The sequence below is a fragment of the Ostrinia furnacalis genome, unplaced genomic scaffold (assembly GCF_004193835.3).
Source record: "Ostrinia furnacalis isolate ACB-3 unplaced genomic scaffold, ASM419383v2 OfSCF1110, whole genome shotgun sequence".
Taxonomy (NCBI): domain Eukaryota; kingdom Metazoa; phylum Arthropoda; class Insecta; order Lepidoptera; family Crambidae; genus Ostrinia; species Ostrinia furnacalis.
In genome coordinates, this window is record NW_021131349.1 from 1 (window position 1) to 20,695 (window position 20,695).

The window sequence follows — 20,695 nt, forward strand, 5'->3', positions numbered from 1 at the left end:
CCCGTAAAATCATCGTATCCGATTGTTGTAATCGGATTACATGAACATCACTCGACCATGTATGTCCATTTGGACATATCGGAATGGCACGCTTTGACTAGCAACTTGCTGTATCTACTCTAATCCATATCTGTGGTCAAAGACCATCAGCGAATGAATGAGTGGATACTGTCCTGTCAATGTCATTAAAATGACAGTTGACATAACGGATGCTCTTTTTTTTTAATTGGCCTAATCCTACAGAGCCCCGATTACGGTAACTTTTAACGTCTACAATCCAGACGCGTTTCTGATGCGTTTCTGATTCTGCAATACGATTGGTCAAAACAGCTGACGTGCGCTGTTGAACGACCAATCGTATCGCAGAATCGAGAAGCGTGTCTGGATTGTTGACGTTAAAAATTACCGTAATCGGGGCTCAGGCTATGTTCGCTGAGATTACGTGGATGCCCCTAGAAATGACATTTGACTAACCATCTGTCAAACACTATGGCGTTTCCACCCCGCTTCGAGCTCGAGTTCGAAAAATCGAGTTGTATTGTATTTCACGTTAAAAACATTCCTGTCTAATTAATCTGTATAGCGCACAGATGAGACTTAGCGTTCTCTTGTTATCATCATTAATGTTTAATCGGCCTTTGTTTTAATTAGTGAGCCTCGCGTTGCAGACTCATAACGCGTCTGTTGTCGTGTTCTTTGTATCAGTGAGGCCAATAGTATCTTGGTAATAAAATTATCAAGATTATGTGCCTGGTTGACAGCTGAATTGATCGAGGGATAGAAGATAAGATTTCATTTTGTGTAAATAATTAATCAGATTGTCTTAGGTAAGTTCAAACTCCACTAGCACTAATTATACACCGACCTTTATTTAAGTAGTGTTTAGTTAACTTCGCACTTTTTGCTGTAAATAGGACTGCTAAAAATTCGTTTTAGTTTACTTAAATAAATTAAAATGTTTAAGGAACTTCATGACACTGTTATCTGTAAAGTTAAAGGTAAAATTTCCTTCCTTTTTTCCTTTTAGCTTAGTTAGATCAACATCTTAGTTGATCTATTGCTTTGTTTAACAATGTCTTTGTTAACTATTTAACTAGGTAATTAATCCCATTCTTCTGTAGTTACTCACATTAAAGTATTTTTTTCTGAAGTAAAATTATTTTACACTAGCTTTTGCCTGTGGCTTCACCTGCGTGAAATTTCGTTTAACACAGACCGTTATAAATTATAGCCTATATGTTATTCTGGATTATAAACAATAATACTGTAAAATTTCATCAAAATCCGTTCAGTAGTTTTTGCGTGAAAGTAACAAACATCCAGACATCCAAACTTTCGCTTTTATAATATTAAGTAGAATCTTTCTAAGTATAGATTATTAAGGTTTTACTTTTTATTTAAGGAATAGAAGTTCCAGTTTCTAATTATTGCCTTTATTAATGTTGCAGCCATGAGTGAGCGTCCGCAACCGTTGAAAGCCGTCAACCGGTTTTTCGAAGGGAAGGAGCCATGGCAGATCGTAACCATGACCGCCTCCTCCATACTAGCATTAGTTTGGGCACACAGTCTATACAATGCCAAAGAAAGTAAGTATTCCATCAGTTTTCCTATACTTTTCAAATGATTTGATTTGAAATAATTACCTCATTAGTTAACTAAATTATTATACAACTAAGGCTGGGTTGCACCACCCAACTTTGACTGTAAATTTGACGTTAACCGGTGCTTTTTGTATGGATATTGACAGCTTTTTGACGTTTGCCTTAGTTAATGATCTTAAACTTTTTATGTATTGTTTTAGGCCCCACCACAAGACTACGTAAACAATTCTTCCATTGGCTGCGCCAATTACCAATAGTGAGGAAGACTATAGAGAAGAAAATGGCAGAAATCAATAAAGATTTCCGCAAGGACGTCAACAAACGCTTGGCTGGTGTCACGGTTAGGAGAGAGCTGCCGGCTACTGGGCTGAGTCCTGAACAAGTGGCTGAAGAAGTCAGAGACCACCTCAGTCTAGGTAAGAAGTAAAGCATGCCCTTAATGTTGCGTAATTGTTAGTCTCTTAATTACTAGCTGTAATTTTCCATTAAATGTAAAACTTGAAGAAACTATTTAAAGTAAATAGTTGTTGCAATTATAATGCTGCTGTCTATTAAACCTGATTTAATTTATAACTTCAATTAGACTGCCTTATGTAGAACTTGAATCCACAACCTTTCTCTTATTGGGAAACAGCTCTAATCAACTAATAGGTCATTTTCAAATCAAGGTATTAATTAGAGATGAAACGGATAGTTGTTTGGCCGGATACCGGATATCCGGCGGCCGGATAGTAATTGGCCCATTGTCTCGTTGCATTTCGTGACGATTTTAGCGCCGCACAGGTGCTTCGAACGCGATCAGTGGGTCTATTAGTAGACTAGTCTAGTCACACTTTTCGAATATCGAATCCGTCCGAATAGAATGTCAGATTTTGTCACTTGTCTAGGGGGCAGATCAATTCAGGTGATTTCGGTTGCTGTAGTGAGTGTGTGATTGAATAGCGAAAATTAAATTATAGATGACCCACGCTGAACTGTCCCGCCAAACTCAATGACAGGGGGGCGCTACCATCGTTCAACTATATGGTTTCCAACATGGCAAAAATCGGAAACAGCGATTCGGTATTGACGGTGGCGCCCCGCTGTCAATGTCATCGACAGGACAGTCCAGTATTTTGGAACTATAGTTTACTTGCTGCGTAATCTGACTGAACTGCATGCATCATATTGTCACCAGACCATCAGTGAAAAAAAGATCGCCTTTTTATTTGGCAATATTTCAACATTAACAGATGTTTACTATTTATGTATTCGTCATAAGAGTGATTAGCCCAGAAAAAAATAGTTTTTTGAAAAGCCTTAATATGGCTTTCTTGTAACTTTTTAGACTTTAAATAAAAGCCGTCATTATTATAAGCTATTTTATTGATATTTACATCAAAGATTAATGTATGTCATTTTATTAATAGAAAAATGTCGCAGTTTTTTAATATCCGGTATCCGGCCGGATAGTGAGTTACTATCCGGTATCCGGCCGGATAGTGAGTTACTATCCGGTATCCGGCCGGATAGTAAATTTACCGGATAGTTACCGGATATCCGTTTCATCTCTAGTATTAATGTTCATTAAAACTTGAATCCATTTTTCATGATTTTGTTAAGATGATTGTACACAATTACAGGATTTCACAATTAGTTAATTTCAATTTAAGTAGTTGCTTTTTTTGTGACTTGAAGGTCCCTAAATTGTTACCATTACAGGTAATTATGACTGGAAGAACGGCAATGTGTCCGGGGCAGTGTATCACACCAACGAAGAGATTGCCAAAGTCGCCTGCGATGCGTACGCTCTGTCTGCGTACACCAACCCTTTGCACTCGGATGTATTCCCTGGGGTCAACAAGATGGAGGCTGAAATTGTGCGCATGGCTGCCAATTTGTTCCATGGAGACGACAACTGTTGTGGGACGGTGAGTGGATTGTACTTGATGTATGTAGTTACCTTCGTTCGTTCGTTCATTTCAGCCGAAAGACGACCACTGCTGGACAAAGGCCTCCCCCAAGGATTTCCACAAAGACCGGTCCTGCGCCGCTCGCATCCAGGCATCTCCCGTGACCTTCACCAGATCGTCGGTCCGCCTAGTGGGGGGCCTGCCCACGCCCACGCTACGTCTTCCGGCTCGTGATCGCCACTCAAGAACTTTCCTGCCTTAAGCAGTTACCTTACAAATCTTAAAATACCATTTGCCAGGTATCTCTCTCATTCATCATCATCATCATCATTATCTCAGCCATATGACGTCCAGTGACTGCTGAACATAGGCCTCCCCCAATCTCACTCATTGCTAGGTATAAAATACAAGCTCCTATGAGTATAACATAGCCAGAGTTTTAGTTTAAAAATATTACAATAGAATTTATCCATACATAATTATTATTGTTTTGTTACATATGTACAAATAAGCAAATCAAATAAGCACGCAGTGCTTGGTAGATAAATAATTTAAAAATATGTTGTTTAAATAAATTACAATATCTTATGTTTTTGTTTGGTTAAGTAAGAAAATACCTAACAAATCTTGTATGGTTGATAAGCCCATTGTAATTTATACTTAGTCGTATCTCTTTTCAAACACTTGCTTTTAATTATCTTTTGGAACATAAAACATTGTCGTAAAACCATGTTGAGTCTTTTACAAACCATTTCTTAAAACCATTCTTTTTCAAGGTGACTTCTTTACATGCTAATGAGCATTCGCTCATTCTTTACAACTGTGAATTTTTTTCGGTGACTTGTTGTTTGTGAGATTAAGATATTTTATCTAGCTGGTTTTTAATGAGCAAAGATTATAATGAAAAAATATTGTGTAATTTTCATGCTAGTGATAATCACAAGAAAAGATAAAAGATTTGATATCCTTAATATAAATCTGTAATCAAATTAAGTACCGTTTTATGCCTATATCTGTCTGAGTTTAGGTCAATCAAATAAATTATTTTGGAAATGAATCGAAATTTTAGGGTCACCAGAAAAAATCGGTGAGCAAATAGAAGCCCTGTTTGTTCTACCACAGAATAATAATAAGTACTACGGTTCTACATAGTAATGATTGAGTCCAATTGGTACATCCTTATATTCTGCATTTTATGACCTTCTACTGCACATAATGTACACTCTATGACACATACAGTTTCACAGTTACAAAGCCAAAGTACTTATTTGGTAGATAATAAGACTGGTCAAGGTCACGCTCGATGCGTCTCGGGCGTCATTATTTTGTAAATAGGTGCAACAAAAATGTATATGCTGTCATCTAGGTATACATATTACATAATATACATCGAACAACTATACCTATTGCTAAAATATGTTCCAGGTCACAACAGGCGGTACAGAATCCATCATAATGGCGTGCAAAGCGTTCAGAGACTACGCTTACAGCAAGGGCATATCCAACCCTCAGATAGTGGTGCCCACTACAGTCCATTCCGCCTTTGATAAGGCTGCGCAATACCTGGGATTATCTGTGAAGTCGGTACCAGTGGACCCTGAGACGTTGTGTGTTGATATCGCGGCGGTCAAGAGGGCCATTGGCAGGAGGACCTGCTTGGTAAGTTGAAACTCATTTTCAATTTGCGTCATTCGAATTTCAAATAATTTTTGTTCTTCTTTTATATCTAATCCTAAGACTTCATTTTATTTATGGCCAGATATCAGTCCACAAATTACCTAATAAGCTTTTACATTTCTCATAAACAATGTGTAAGGCCCAGAACAGACGGTGAAACGCAACTGCAACGAAACTGCAACTGCTAGTTACTTTTGAGTTGCATCTAAGTTTCTGCCATAGCGTCCGTTGAGAGACCACACATGACGCTACCAGTTTGAAACTTTCAGTTTCAGTTTCATTCATCAGAATCATCACAAAGTTGCAGTTTCGTTGCAGTTGCGTTTCACCGTCTGTTCTGGGTCTAATAGCCCTGTATCCTGTATACGAGCAATAGTAACTTCTTGAGATGAAATTGAAAATTCTTCATCTATGGTTGAAGACATTTCCGTATAAGCCTATTGCCTGGCTGGCGTATTCGAGCAGTAATCACATCGCAGCCTTCCGGGAGCCACTGTCTAATACGCTGAGAGTGTGTCTCATTGCAATGGGTATTGCTATTGCAACAAGGTGGCACTGCTCAGTTCTTTATTTTCTCTTGATTTCTTCTTGTGCTATTGTTATGTGTTTTGATGTAACTTGTATTCTTAAGATGTAATGGAGAAGTTTCAAATTTAAAAAAAAAAATATAACTAAAACTAATAATAATTGTGAAAAAATCATGAAAATATCTCTACAAATAAAGAAGTTACAGGGCCCTAAAGTTGCGCATAACAAAACAAATCTTGATGGATTTAAAAAAAAACTTCACCGTCTTTTTAGTTTTGGTCTATATTTTAATCCCATTCAGAGAAATACAGGGTGTTAGGTAAATGGGTATATGAGCCGACACTAGCCCATGTTAACATGGTCATATAAATGGTATGGTGAAGTCAGAAAATTGATATCTTCATTTTAATTATTTTAATTTTCATACAAGTCGGATTTTATAAAATTTATTTTGTATGAAAATTAAAAAAAAAAAATTATGATATCAAATTTCTGACTTCACGATACCATTTATATGACCATGTTAACATGGGCTAGTGTCGGCTCATATACCTATTTACCTAACACCCTGTATAATGTTTTCAACATCAGGCAACTTCTCCATTATGTTTTTTTAAATATTTTCATAATCTAGGCGGGTTGGCCGCATTGCAAGTCTTAATATTGTCAACACATCTTCCAGATCGTAGGCTCAGCGCCGAACTTCCCCTACGGAACGATGGACGACATTGCGGCGTTGTCAGACATCGCTCTAGAGTATGACGTGCCTTTGCACGTAGACGCGTGCCTGGGAGGCTTTGTGGCGGCGTTCATGGAGCGTGCGGGTCACCATGTACCACCATTTGACTTCAGACTGCCTGGCGTTTGTAGCATGTCAGCTGATACGCATAAGGTGAGATAAATTCGCTCGTTTCAGCCAAATGACGTTCACTGCTAGACAAAGCCTCCTCTAAGAGTTCAGCAACCGGTCCAGCGCTACCCGCTTCCAGGTACTTCCCGTCACCTTCACCAGGTCGTCGGTCCACTTAGTGGGAGGCCTGCCCACACTACGTATTCAGGCTCGTGGTCGCCACTCGAGAAATTTTCTGCCCCAACGGCCATCAGCTCTAGGAGAGATAAGTACATGCATATAATAGGTTCTTACATGTATGTAATATAACTACCCCTACGGTTCGATGGATGACGTCATCGAACGAGGCCTTTTCTGACATTACGACGTTATCTCACATCGCGGCGTTGTCTGACATCGCGGCGTTGTCTGACATCGCGGTGTTGTCTGACATCGCGGCGTTCTCTGACATCGCGGCGTTGTCTGACATCGCGGCGTTGTTTGACATTACTCTCTAGTACGGGTTCCACTTGCACGTAGGCGCGTGCCTGGGAGGCTTCGTGCATTTATGGAACATGCAGGTCACCATAATATACCAACATTTGATTTCCGACTGCCTGGCGTTTGTAGCATGTCAGCTGATACGCATAAGGTAAGCCACCTGCTGTCGTTTTATCTTTCCGATTGCGACATTTTTTTTAGCAACTTTTTTCATGATTTTGGGTTATTTTGATGATGAAATTTTTCCTAACGTGATCGAATCAGGTATGAGGAGTCTGTCTTCTATAGATCTCGTCAACCAGAGAGGACGAAATTGTCAAACAAATTGTGGATAAAAAAATACATATATAAAATGGATAAAAAAAAGAAAAAAAAACAGCTGGCAATGGGTGGGGCAAAAAACCGTTCCTCCCTTACATCTACTAAGTATATCGCGGGAATCCCCTACATACAAGATGCGCCCATGTAGAAATCGAGCCTTACGCAGGACGTGACGTAGTAGAAATTCTTGGGGAAGGTCTTTGTTCTGCAAAGCATGTTCTTTGGTTGATATGAAAGACAATTTGTAGATGCAGTGAAATCAGCGCTACACGTTACGTCATTAAAATTTACTTACTTTTTTTTCAGTACGGATATGCGCCAAAAGGCACCTCAGTGGTTTTGTACCGCAAACCGGAATACCGGCACTACCAGTATACCGTCACGACCGACTGGCCCGGCGGCGTATACGGCTCACCCACTGTCAACGGTGAGTATTTTTTTTTTATGTGATACATCAGAGAGTTTAACGATTACTTTAATATCATTTTTGAAAATATCTTGCTGCTTTTTTCAAATGTCGACGTTTTTCTAGTTGACCCTGGAAGAATGTCCTATGACATTTAGACACGCTCTAGCGAATATAGGGTGCAGTTGCATTATTAATTAATCTTTAAAGTTGACTAATTCGTATGTATAGACATCTGAGTATTTTATCGTATCTAATTTAGTCTCACATAATACAACATCGTGGAACTTTGCACGTGCACGTTTACGTATCCGTTGTTATGTTTGCATTGATTTGGCAACTCAATTTGTTTTTTTTAATAAATAAATATCGTAGGACATTTTAATTGACGTAAAACTACAATTTACTCGTGCCTTTAATTAAAAACTAATCTGTTTTTCAATGCTAAAATAAAGTGTCTTTTAGTATTAATGGCACTTCATATGGCAAGTGAACAGGTCTCAATAATGAGGGCTATCGTTTTAGCGCTCACCAGTTAGCGCCACTGTAGAGTAAGGTCCTGTCACTTGCTAGTAGCGAAGACAGTGGCACCAACTGGTGAGCGCGAAAGTGGTAGGAGGACTATCGCATTTGCACTCATCAAGATGGCGCCACTGTAGAGTAAGGTCCTGTCAATCGCCAGGGGTGCTAACTGTTAAGTATAAAAACGATAGCCCTCATTGTAGGGTAGTTCTTTAACTAGTTGTCTTTACAGGCAGCCGCGCGGGCGGCCTGATCGCGGCGTGCTGGGCGACGATGATGCACGTGGGAATGGCGCGCTACGTGCATATGACGGATGAGATCATCACCACCACACGATACGTGGAGCAGGAGTGAGTTTGAAGTTCTTTACTTTGATTTACTATCTGCCGCCGACATACTACCCGTTCGCGCTAAGTTTGCCGGTCCGTGGAATGCGCGTCCCCTCCCCCAACCGCGATTAAACGCAATTAGAGCACGTAGAATTTTGTCCAATGACCCCAAGCTACCCATCCTTATCGCTCGCGCGTAATTATGTTGCTGTCGCGCTCGCACACTCACTGCGGGCGCCCGTCGCACAGTCGCGACAGCAATATAATTACGCGCGAGCGATAAGGATGGGTAGCTTGGGGTCATTGGACAAAATTGTACTTGCTCACGGACCAGGCCTTAGTTAGTGATTAAACGCAATTAACGTGTCTTATTTTACGCAAATACACAATTTTCAACCGACTTCAAAAAAAGGAGGAGGTTCTCAATTCGACCCGTATGTTTTTTTTTTCTATGTTTGTTACGCGATAACTCCGCCAATTATGAACCGATTTGAACAAATCTTTTTTCGGCGTATAGGTAATACCTCAAGGGTGGTCCCATTTAAATTTAATAATAAAAAAAACAACCCCCAAGGGTGGAAAATTGGGGATGAACTTTTTATACGCAATATCTCCGCCGATTATAAACCAATTTGAACGATTATTTTTTTGTTGAATAGGTATTATTAAAAGGGTGGTTTCATGCGAATTCGAAGAAAATATTTCACCCCCAAGGGTGGAAAATTGGGGATGAACTTTTTTATATGCAATATCTCCGCCGATTTATGAACCAATTTGAACGATTATTTTTTTTGTTGAATAGGTATTATTTGTGTTCACGTATTTGAAGTCGGTTTTATTTTTTAAAAAAGTTATTACCAATCGTCGTCGTCGTCGTTTCAGCCGAAAGACGTCCACTGCTGGACAAAGGCCTCCCCCAAGGATTTCCACAAAGACCACACACACCGGCAACACACACTGGTCAAACACTTTTCACTTGAGACACTGCGGTATTTCGGACGTGAGAATTTCGCGAAGCTTCCCGAACGCTGTCTTTGTTTTACCAATAATCATAAATAAAAAATATTTTAAATATAGTTTGTTAAAGTTATAGACGCTTCCCTTCGAGTGACGTCATATCGCCAGCGGCAAACTTAAAGCGAACGGATAGTACTTGCGTTTTGTTTCGTTCTTAAGTGTGCCTAAAAACGAATTTAATTTTAGGCGTACTTTGTAAAAGACGCCTGTATACACAAACGATGCTTGCTTAAGTGAAGCAGCAAATCGGACGCACGGCGTTGAATAGAGTTCTATGATTCGTTCGTGTGTCACCCTGTGCGTCCACGCGCACTGTGAGACTTCATAGTAATGTTTTTGAGTACGGGCGAGAGTCTTCCCCATAATAGGTCAAAAGCGACTTTAGCTCAAAACTTAGATCAATCTTATGTTCAAAACTTAGATCCATAGGTTTTTTAATATCTTATTACCTAATTACTTTTATTTGCGTATAAATGAACTGTTTAATGTCATGTCAATACTCGATAATAATACCAAGTTTTACAACATTTTTTTAAACACAGGCTACGCAAAGTCGAAGGCATCTTCATTTACGGTAAACCAGCGACTTCCGTCATCGCTTTCGGCTCGAAGAGGTTCGACATCTTCAAGCTGGCCGAATCACTGCACAAGAAAGGATGGAGTCTGAACGCTTTGCAGTTCCCTTCAGGGTGAGTGTCTATGTCTACAGTAAGAAAGAAAAAGAAAATAGAGGGAGAGAGAGAGAGAGAAATGTTTACGGCAAGCCCTTCTGGGTGAGAATAAACAATGGCAATGAAAGAAATAAACAATGAGATAGAGAGAGACTTCTCTTCTTTAAGAAAGAAATCATTAGATATTTATTAGTTAACGAATACAATATAATAGAATTACTTTATTCATTTCACATTTAGGTACAAATATTCTTAATCTAAATATGTACAGGGTGGAAACGATAAGTGATCTCATTCGATTATTTCTAAACTATACAAGATAACGAAAAACTGGTTACTAATCCTGAAAGTGCTTCACGAGCTCTTTCAAACGGTACCAATATTAGGTTACAGAATTAACTGGATCTATCCGAAAATTTACCTTTCAGAATTAGTAAACAGTTTTTCGATATCTAGTATAGTTTAGAAATAATCGAATGAGATCACTTATCGTTTCCACCCTGTATGTATAACTCAAAGGTGACTGACTGACTGACTGACTGGCATAGTGATCTATCAACGCACAGCCCAAACCACTGGACGGATCGGGCTGAAAAAAGGCATGCAGGTAGATGTTATGACGTAGGCATCCGCTAAGAAAGGATTTTACGAAACTCCACCCCTAAGGGGGTAAAACGGGATCCACGCGTATGAAGTCGCGAGCGGCGGCTAGTTTATTTTACTAAAATTAAGAATGCTGAAGAGGCAAAAATCCTGTCAGAAATTTTGCAAAAGTCGTCAAGCTGCTGAAGCTGGTTTTCAGCAGGGACCAGGATAAAGAAGATTGTGTTTTTGTAATGTAACAGGAGTAATATTGCAACTGCTTTTTCTATTTATTTATATTAACCGGCAGACAGTGGTGACTGAGTTTGTAGCGGCGCTTCTTCTCAGCACTTACCAAATGTTGGTCTCGAAGCGCTGGTAGGGTAAAAAGATTATGAGACATGTAGAGGCTCCTTAAGAGCAACATATTTGACGATTTGTAAGAACTATTTAATAGTCTATCGTTAGTTTCAGCCGAAAGACGTCCACTGCTGGACAAAGGCCTCCCCCAAGGATTTCCACAAAGACCGGTCCTGCGCCGCTCGCATCCAGGAACCTCCCGCGACCTTCACCAGATCGTCGGTCCACCTAGTGGGAGGCCTGCCCACGCTACGTCTTCCAGCTCGTGGTCGCCACTCAAGAACTTTCTTGCCCCAGCGGCCAACAGCTCTTCGAGCTATGTGCCCCGCCCACTGCCACTTGATTTTAGCGATTCTGCGAGCTATGTCAGTCACTCTGGTTCTCCTACGGATCTCCTCATTTCTGATTCGATCACGCAGGGAAACTCCGAGCATAGCACGCTCCATCGCTCTTTGGGTGACCTTGAGCCTTCTTATGAGGCCCATAGTAAGCGATTAATAGTATATACAAATAAAGAAATTTTAACTTTGACTTTATTGTTTGTCTACAGCATCCATATCTGCATAACGCACGCACACACGGCGGAAGGCGTGGCTTCCCGCTTCGTAACCGATGTACGCAGCGCTGCGCACGAGTGTCTTACTACCTCCTCCGGGCCTGTGGAGGGAAAGGTAATACAAAAAATTATATTTATAGTCTATCCAATATAGCTTGATTAGAATGACGGCTGTCAAACGAATGTGACTAGTGATGGGTATGTTTCGTACGGTTCACATAGATGTATCGATAAGTTTTCGAAAAGATGATATGAAAAAATGCACCCAATTTTTCTTCATATATCTTTATTCATAAAAATGACAATTATGATTTAAATTTAAAGACAGTAAAATGTAAAATTCATGTCAAGGGTGTACAACCTAAGTCGTAGTCATTATCATCAGTGTTCTTCAGTGGTTTTTTCCTCTCGCTAGAGGGCGGTGGACATCTCTTCTAGAGCAAAGGTGCTATGAATACCCAAAAAATTACCGGTGATTGATTTCCGATGTTTGATTATTTAAGAATGAAATGTTTTTTGGTTTTTAATAGTGAACATTTAGAAAAACGTATAACTTGACTTAAATATGTTAAAAAATTAGTTAGAAAAAAAATTTGTTAAATATGTTAAAAAAATAGTTTTAATTTAATATGACATTTGTCGATATGTCCCAACACTAACATTTTTGTAACTCGAGATAACCTTGTAGAGACGTCGTTAATACTCTAGCTTGATTTTTATAATTTCGAATTACTACTTATTGGTGTAATTTAACGCTGCATTTACACGAAATTATCATTTTTATTGGAAGCACTGTCGTCGAAAATATTGTTTGTAGGTCAGACGTGAATTATTTCTTGTCCGCCAATATTTAGCTCTCATTGATCGCTACTACAAAGTTATGTCGTTACTTTTGATGACAGCTGTCATTCTAATCAAGCTATGTTGGATAGACTATAGTATCAAAATGCGATACTGCCATACATTTTATGCCGGCGCCACACATTGGGGTTATTATTTCCAAGTTATTATTGTATCTTGAAACCAATACACCTGTGTAGATCAGTCTTTGGACAAAAACGTATTGGAAGTGTAGGCCAAATCCTACATTTGTCTCTGGTAAATTGGGGAGAAAACTAAATGACTTGATGATAATAGTTATTAGAAGTAATTAACGACTGATCGATAACATGTTTTACGATTAATAAATGCATTATAATTGTAGTCTATTTCAGGGTTTCCCAATTTTTTTTTGCCAAGGAACCCTAATTGATTATACTTTTCCTAGCGGAACCCCCGTACTACTCCGCCCGCACGCCCTGCCCCTCCCTTGTGCGTAAACAAGTCGGTGCGAGCGAACAACGTCGGTCACGAAACGTGGAATAATATTTTTTACGGAACCCTTGCGGCCTTTCCACGGAACCCCAGGGTTCCGCGGACCACCTTTCGGGAACCGCTGGTCTATTTTATGACTATTATGTCATGATTAACTGAGTTGACTAATGATGACTAACGGAGATTTTTATCTTCGCGTATTGCAACTAATAAATTCCATCTAACAATTTATTGTTACTGTCATTGGTAAAAGAAACAGGGCTATCTATAATCTTTGTATTGACTACCACACTATTTTATTTCCAGATGGCAATCTACGGTGTCGCCCAAGAGATATCAGACAGAAGCCTCGTATCTGACATCACCAAATACTTCATCGACTCCATGTACTATCTACCCGAACCAGAGTCTGAGGAAGACGCGAAGAAATAAAGCATTCCACTACTATTCCTATTGAAGCGTTTTAAATAATCACAAATATTTGTAACTATTTTACAAATAAAAGAAGGCTAGTACCTATAACAATTTAAGATATCACAATTGTATATACCTACTGTCCGTTCGCGATAAGTTTGCCGCTGGCGATATGACGTCACTCGAAGGAAAGCGTCTATAACTAGCAAACTATATTGAAAATATTTTTTATTTATTAATATTGATAAAAATTGTGTATTTGCGTAAAATAAAACACTTAATTGCTTAATCACGTTTAATCACTAACTAATTGCGTTTAATCGCGGTTGGAGGAGGGGACGCGCATTCCACGGACCGGCAAACTTAGCGCGAACGGGTAGTACAAGTAAGTAAATATTAATTTCTATTGTTTAAAATCCGTGCGTCGTATTCATGCAAATTGTAATCGATCCCTAAACCTTAATATTATGTTTTGCTCCACTGTATTTTATTTTCTTTCATCAAAACTACTTTTAATACCGATTAATTTAAATACCATTTTTTTATATTGTAACACTTATATTGTGATATTGCCAGTATATAAAATAAGTACAGTAAACATAAATTTTGTAAAGTTTTCTAGTCGAAAGTGCCACACACAAATCGAATTAATTTGTTTTACAGTGCCACCGATAAAAGTCACACATTCGAGTCGTTTCATTTTTATTTTTATATTTACATTTTATTTGATATTTATATTTCTTCGTGTACAAATATTTTAATTAGGTGGATTGCTTGAAGATATTCAAGATAATATTAAAAAATAGATGTGGTGTTTAAGGTTGTTATTGACAGTGGAATTTAATTCCATCTTTCACGCGTTTCTTGAAATATAATTTTTTCATGTTTTAAAACGATTTTTCATAGGTGGACTTAATCTTTGTAGTTAACTATCCATACGCAAGGATTATAAATATTATAAAATAGGTTTATTATAAAATCCGTTTATGTATTCAGTATTGTAAATAATATGCAAGCATTTAAAAGTAGTGCAACGAATGTATTAGCTCAGAAAGGCTCAATGAATTCTGCTATAATATGTATATTTGTGAAATATTTTTCTTTTTTGATTGTTAATATGTGATGTTATTTAATTAAAATAATTATATTCCTTAATTTGTATGTTTTTATTATTTGATTTAATTCACAACTTAGTGCTACTTTGTATAGTGGAAACATCGCTTGATTACAACCTGGATTGGGGGACTTTTCATACAGCTCAATGTGCATTGCGTGTTTAATGGGGAATGACATTATATTTTATTGATTGAACCTTGGATTGAACTATGGATTAAACCGAACTGGTATGATTCTATTTTGAATTTGTGAATATCACACTGGGTTTGATAAGCTTTGCTGGTACTCGTATAATTTACGTTTTATGGGCTAAGAGGGGCAAAGTTCGGTGCTGTGTTATAGGATTACCATTACCATGATCCATGACCATGACCACTGTATCAAAGAAAAGCAGATATTATGGCATCATAGATACAACCTTCCAAAAGATTCTCTACGATGATGATGCCTGTGCTCTACGGCTCTAGACGTCATTCAGACAAAATGTCACCTATCAAAATCAAAGAGCAAGTGAAAAGTGAACGCAAAGTAAAAATGCTAGGCAAAATTAACCGTTGAAGATGCGGCGGGCGGTCGCGTTGGTCCTAACATTGGTCGCCAACGCAGTCCTCGCTCAAGGCTTGTTAGCACAGCGCTCCGTCAACTATTGCGCTGCCAAGATGTGTGGGCATACCAATGCACATACCTTCTGTCAGTTTCAGGTGAGTAAAACAGCTTGTATGATTAAGGAGGGAAATGTCGCAGCCCAATTCCTTTAAAGGTACACAAGACGTCCAGTTTGATATCCTTGTTACCAGAAAAGATCGCATTGTCTCACATGTGTAGCTCTGAAGTACAGCAGAATCGTGTTTCCTAATGGAACCCATTGGCCCATTGGCGTATCTAGGGTTCGACATGCCTTGTCACGAGATTTCTCTCTAGAGCAGTGGTTCCCAAAGTTGTCTGGGCTACGACTCATCTCATAAAAGTTCCCAAAATCGGGACCCTATAGGAAATTTAACCGTTACCAATATACCTAAAATAGGACTTTTCAAATAACAAAGTTTAAGTACAAATTGTCACCCGCTGCCCAGCGGTTGGATCGGTAGGGTGGTGTGTCGTTCACTCAATTTTCGCTCGCGACCCACCACTGGGTCGCGACCCATTAATTGAGAAACCCTGCTCTAGAGAAATAATCAAATTAATTAGGGCTGGAATGGTATGAAAGTAGTCAATCCTGATTCACGGCAATGTTGTCCTCTCATCTTAGGAAGAGGGAGCTTAAATCCCATGTGTAATCCTTCGCTTCTTACAAAAACTCACACTATATTAGAGCAACTCAAATCTAGTTTTCTGTAGCTCCATCACAATCTAAAGCTCACTGATGCTGTAGCCCGGCCCAAGCGAAAGATGCAGAGGGTACATGGACGCACACCTCACCAACGAGGAGAAAGTGCGGGTAGTCGCGCGCCTTAACCGGCGACGCAGCGAGGCCGCGAGCGGGCGTCTGCGGCGCCTGCCTCCTGCTGGGAACATGCTCAAGTTGGTACGATTCATTATTACAGCCAATAAACATCATCAATTAGTTTTAGCCAAATGACTCATCCACTACTGGATAAAGGGACCTACCCTAGGGACTTCCCCACAAGGATCGGTCTTGTGCAATCCGCATCCAAATGCTTCCCGCGACCTTCGCCAGATCATCGGTCCATCTAGTGGGCTAGGCTTTCCTGCTCTACATTTCCTAGTCCGTTTCTATTTTATGAATCAATAAGTAGCTGGAACATGGTACATAGCCGGACTATGCACCGCGCACTAATCGCGCGCGCCCCGTCCATATTGGATCGTGCGTCCGAGTCCTCGTGTGGGTATAAGGCAAACTGTTAGCTAGAGTCGGCTAGAGAATTGTATTCAAGACAACAGTTCCGTTACGTGCTTTTGCTCCCCTTATGTACCTCGTAAACTGGATGAGAATGCCTTATGGCATTAAGTTCGCCTAATGTTAAAATTTTGGCATTGAAGTATAAATAAATAAATAACCCTCATATTACATCATTTATCGTCCCCTTTGATTGTTTCTGCTTCTAGCGTTGGGTGGAAGAACTGGCTCGTGAAGCCCAGCGGTGGGCTGACCAGTGCCGGCCGCCGCGGACGCCTGACGAGCGAGACGCTTGTAGAGACCTCTGTAAATATTATCGTCTAATCTTTTCTCATTGACCATAAGTATTTTTTTTAATTGAATTGACTAGGCAAGTAGGTATTAGGCCGCAATCGCACCTGGTGTTAAGTGAGATGCAGCTTAGGATGGTACATATCTGTCCTGTAAGTGCCTATTCACTCTCGCCTTGAAAAGGCCCGTATTATTGTGTTCGGGAAAGACAGCAGCAGGCAACGAATTCCAGTCTCTACTTAGAGATTACATTATTATAATGCGAACAGCTACTTAGCTGTTCGCATTATAAATAATGTTATATCCAGTCAGTCTGATCTCCATACGTCTGACCATGTAAAGCCCTCCCATAGAGGAGGGTGGAACTCTCTCACTCCTCTACTTCCTGCACTCCTAGTCACTCCCTCACTATCACTCATTACTGCACTGTCTAGGGTACTAATACTACGGTAACGGTCTCTTATCTTCATGTCCAGATTCGACTACAGTGGGGCAGTGCGTGGCGTCAGTGGTGGGGGAAGCCCCGGGCCTCCGCGTGGAGTCTATGGTCGACATGTGGTACATGCAGAGCATCTTATACAAGGGGAACGTCACTTCTTACATGATGTTAGTTTTTATTACTGTTTGTACCTAACCTACTGTGTGTGCCTGAAAGCACTCGAGGGGATTGAGATAGATTCCGAGTTACACAAATGATGATTGCTCTTGATCTTCAAACTTTCTGATACTATGGCTATTAAATAGCTAGATGATCAGTTTCTGGAATTTCTCTATTTGTTTTAACATAAGTATTTTTGAAATCGTGGCTTACAAATAAGATTGATAGCTTCTAACATCTTCTTGAAGTGCTTGCTTTCAATTTTGCAGCCCTATGAGCAACGTCACGTTCTACGGCGATTTCGCTCAAATGATTTGGGCAAGAAGCTACATGGTCGGTTGTGGTCGGAGTAGATTTATGGTGAGTCAATCATTATGAATGTAGTCTCGTCAAAAATGGCCAAGAGACATCGTTTTTCAAATGAGGGCATCTGATATTCATAGATCTGTACTTAAGTACTGCAATATTGTCATAAGTATATATCTTACGAATTTTTAGTCGGAATTGAACGGACGGTTGAGGAGCGTAGAGCGGCTGGTCTGCAACTTCGCGCCCCGGGGCCCCGTGCAGTCCAGGGCGCTGTGGATCCCAGCAGCCCCCGCCACTGCCTGTCCCGCGCGATCCATGCCTGACCCAGAATTGACTACACTCTGCAACTTTCGTAAGAGCTATCAAATGACCTTTATATAGTTTTGTCAGTTTGTTGCTAGTAGCAGTAGTTTCTTTTTGAAGCAGGCAGTTGATTATCCTACTTACCTGTACATTTTAATGCACTTTTTCACATAATTTTCTGTATGCACCGCAGACATCTATAATCCATTTGGTTACAAGTTAGGTGTATTGCCTAGACATTGAATATCGTACATTTTAGACATCTATGTAGTTAGGTAATACTACGTGTAGGTAAGTAAATCTAATAAATGCACAGCTATACCTAAGTAACTTTTAACTAAAATTTCGCATAAAATAACGAAATGAGAAATATCCAAAGAAAATGTGCATATTCCAGAACGCAATTTGGATGCATCTACTGATGTTGACGGCACAATGAGTTTAGAAGACCATGTTCTGTTAAGTATAGTATTAGAAATAGAAGATAATGAAATTTTGAACTATCTGGGAAGTCTAGACGAGCTGTATCTCACCAAGTTAGCGGTAGTTACAATGGATAACAAAATCACCACCCCTCATTACGAAAATGTTGTGCATAAGAGAGATATTATAGAAACACTGGGTTTAGATGAGAACGTGGTTCATATAGATAATGAACTTATGGAAAATGATGCGCATAAGTTTATAAATGCAACGAAGTTTTTGATGAAGATAGAAGAAGCTGTGAATAATGTCACCATTGTCACCAAGCCTGTAAAGAAAGCTATTTTAATCGGACGTCCAAAATCTTACAATATTGAAGAACTAAACGATATTGGAACTCATTCTCCACCAGAAAACACTAGTAAGTTGTTTCGATCAAGAATAAGTAAATTAGCACTTGAACAATTACTTTAAATTGACTCATCATGTGTTGCAGATCCTAACGAAGATATACCTAGTCCAGACCATGCAAAGATAGATCGTGATGTTTATTTGGAATATGCACTGCTAGATGTACAAGACGAAAACCTCACATCTTTGCCAGAAACGCCAAACATGAATTACGGTACGTATTTAAAAGTACCAAAGATTATGGAATATGGCAATTGTAGAGAAGCTAATTTTGGGTAATTTCCACAGAAAATATAACAGAGAAGCATGAAAATTCAAGCAGCATTGATGAGTCACAGAGCGTAACTTCTTCATCTGAAATTATGATGCAACAACATATTTCTTCGTCCGATGATGTTAGCCAAGAAAATTCAGGATTTTCTTTTAAAGAAGACGTTACCAATATCACAAACAAACGAGCAGCACTGACTTATGATTACTTTAAGAACATCACGAGGAATATGAATGAGACAGCCATTTTTTCCACTTTGAGGCCAGATGAAGATTATCTTACCGATCGTAAGTATAAGGAAGAAACTTTTAAATGCAAGTTGCGCCATGAAGAGCAAACAAAAAGAAATTCTTCACAAACAATCTGATGTACTCAGAAGTAAAATTTTAAAGTTCACCCAACTTAACTACAGTTATACATTTTTAATTACTAAATTATCCATTTGTTAACAGCTGAAACTGTACGAGAGATACAGGAAGCTTTGGATCGCATGGAGCGTAACCTCGAAGAGATCAGGTCGACACCAGGGAAGGTAAGTCTCGTTATAATTAACATAAGTACCAACCTAGTAATACAAAAAAGTCAAACTGATAGTAATGTTTTCTTTACACATCAATATAATATGCTCAATTTTACTCTTTAGGCAACTCTACATTCATCATCATCATTTCAGCCATAGGACGTCCACTGCTGAACATAGGCCTCTCCCAATGCTTTCCATGTTGATCGATTAGCAGCGGCCTGCGTCCAGCGCTTACACTCAACATTACATTATTCTGTTAAATTAAAAAGCAAATTTCTAAATCCTTCATAGTACGTATGACCACTGGGTAGTAAGATTTTAGCTAACAATGGTCTACCATTTCCCAAGGTGCGTCGCGAGCTACGAGATGTGCCACCACCCCCAGACATATTAGACAACACGCAGCCTCCAGATCCTGTTAGACATTATAGACCAGCTGTTCAGAATGCTGGCTCGGACCAGAACAAGACCGACAGGGGCCCTATGCTTAACATGGTGCTTAAGTACATGCCCTACTTGAAGCCCTATGAAAACGAAATACTTGGCAGTAGTACTTCTTCAGGAGTTTCTTTGGCTGTTTCGTACGTTTGGTTTAGCTTCGAGTTCTTGTTAATGTGCGTTTAGTTTGGTATTACATAGTTGTATTTTGTTATGTTGAGTGTTTTGTAATGTATTTTATTTTAAAGTTGTATAAATATTGGCAAAATGATATTGTAGTTTAATTTGTATACTTCTGAAAATTTTAAAACAACATTCCATTTCGATGGCTCCTACGTATACTGGCGTAAGTGAAAAAAGTAAATTTTACAGGAGAGCCATTTTAGTGGCCAGAACCATATTTTTGGGTCATATCTTCTGACCTACTAAAACGAATTTAATGAAATTTCACATTTAGCCTTAACATGTAATGCTTTTGCTACTGCTGTTATCAATTTTTATATTTTTCTTATATATTTTGAGATTTTACGCATTGCCCTTTTACGTCGGCATATTTCTATAATTTCATGTATATTGTTCAACGTAAAGAGACTTAAATGACAACGTAAATATAATATTTTAAGCGATTACTCTC

The 20,695-nt window shown here is 39.2% G+C and overlaps 2 protein-coding genes across 3 annotated transcripts; both read left to right on the forward strand.

Annotated features, from left to right (window-relative positions):
• Positions 1-507: 507 nt before the first annotated feature.
• Sply (Sphingosine-1-phosphate lyase) lies at positions 508-14,554 on the forward strand. Of its 2 annotated transcripts, none has more exons than XM_028302339.1 (11): positions 508-827; positions 1,449-1,586; positions 1,802-2,017; positions 3,303-3,511; positions 4,919-5,152; positions 6,381-6,590; positions 7,656-7,776; positions 8,510-8,627; positions 10,166-10,312; positions 11,787-11,907; positions 13,413-14,554. In XM_028302339.1, the coding sequence occupies exons 2-11, from the start codon at positions 1,451-1,453 to the stop codon at positions 13,536-13,538; spliced, it is 1,638 nt and encodes a 545-aa protein (XP_028158140.1). In that variant the 5' UTR covers positions 508-827; positions 1,449-1,450; the 3' UTR covers positions 13,539-14,554. The 2 variants fall into 2 exon arrangements, with proteins under 2 accessions (XP_028158140.1, XP_028158139.1); XM_028302338.1 differs by lacking the exon at positions 508-827 and adding an exon at positions 858-998.
• A 581-nt stretch (positions 14,555-15,135) lies between these two features.
• On the forward strand, positions 15,136-20,298 carry LOC114351238 (uncharacterized). The gene is made up of 11 exons (XM_028302376.1): positions 15,136-15,337; positions 16,009-16,161; positions 16,704-16,800; positions 17,262-17,391; positions 17,653-17,743; positions 17,882-18,044; positions 18,393-18,839; positions 18,915-19,043; positions 19,118-19,387; positions 19,553-19,632; positions 19,972-20,298. Exons 1-11 carry the CDS (start codon positions 15,197-15,199, stop codon positions 20,245-20,247), a joined length of 1,977 nt encoding a protein of 658 aa, XP_028158177.1. The 5' UTR covers positions 15,136-15,196; the 3' UTR covers positions 20,248-20,298.
• Positions 20,299-20,695: the final 397 nt, after the last annotated feature.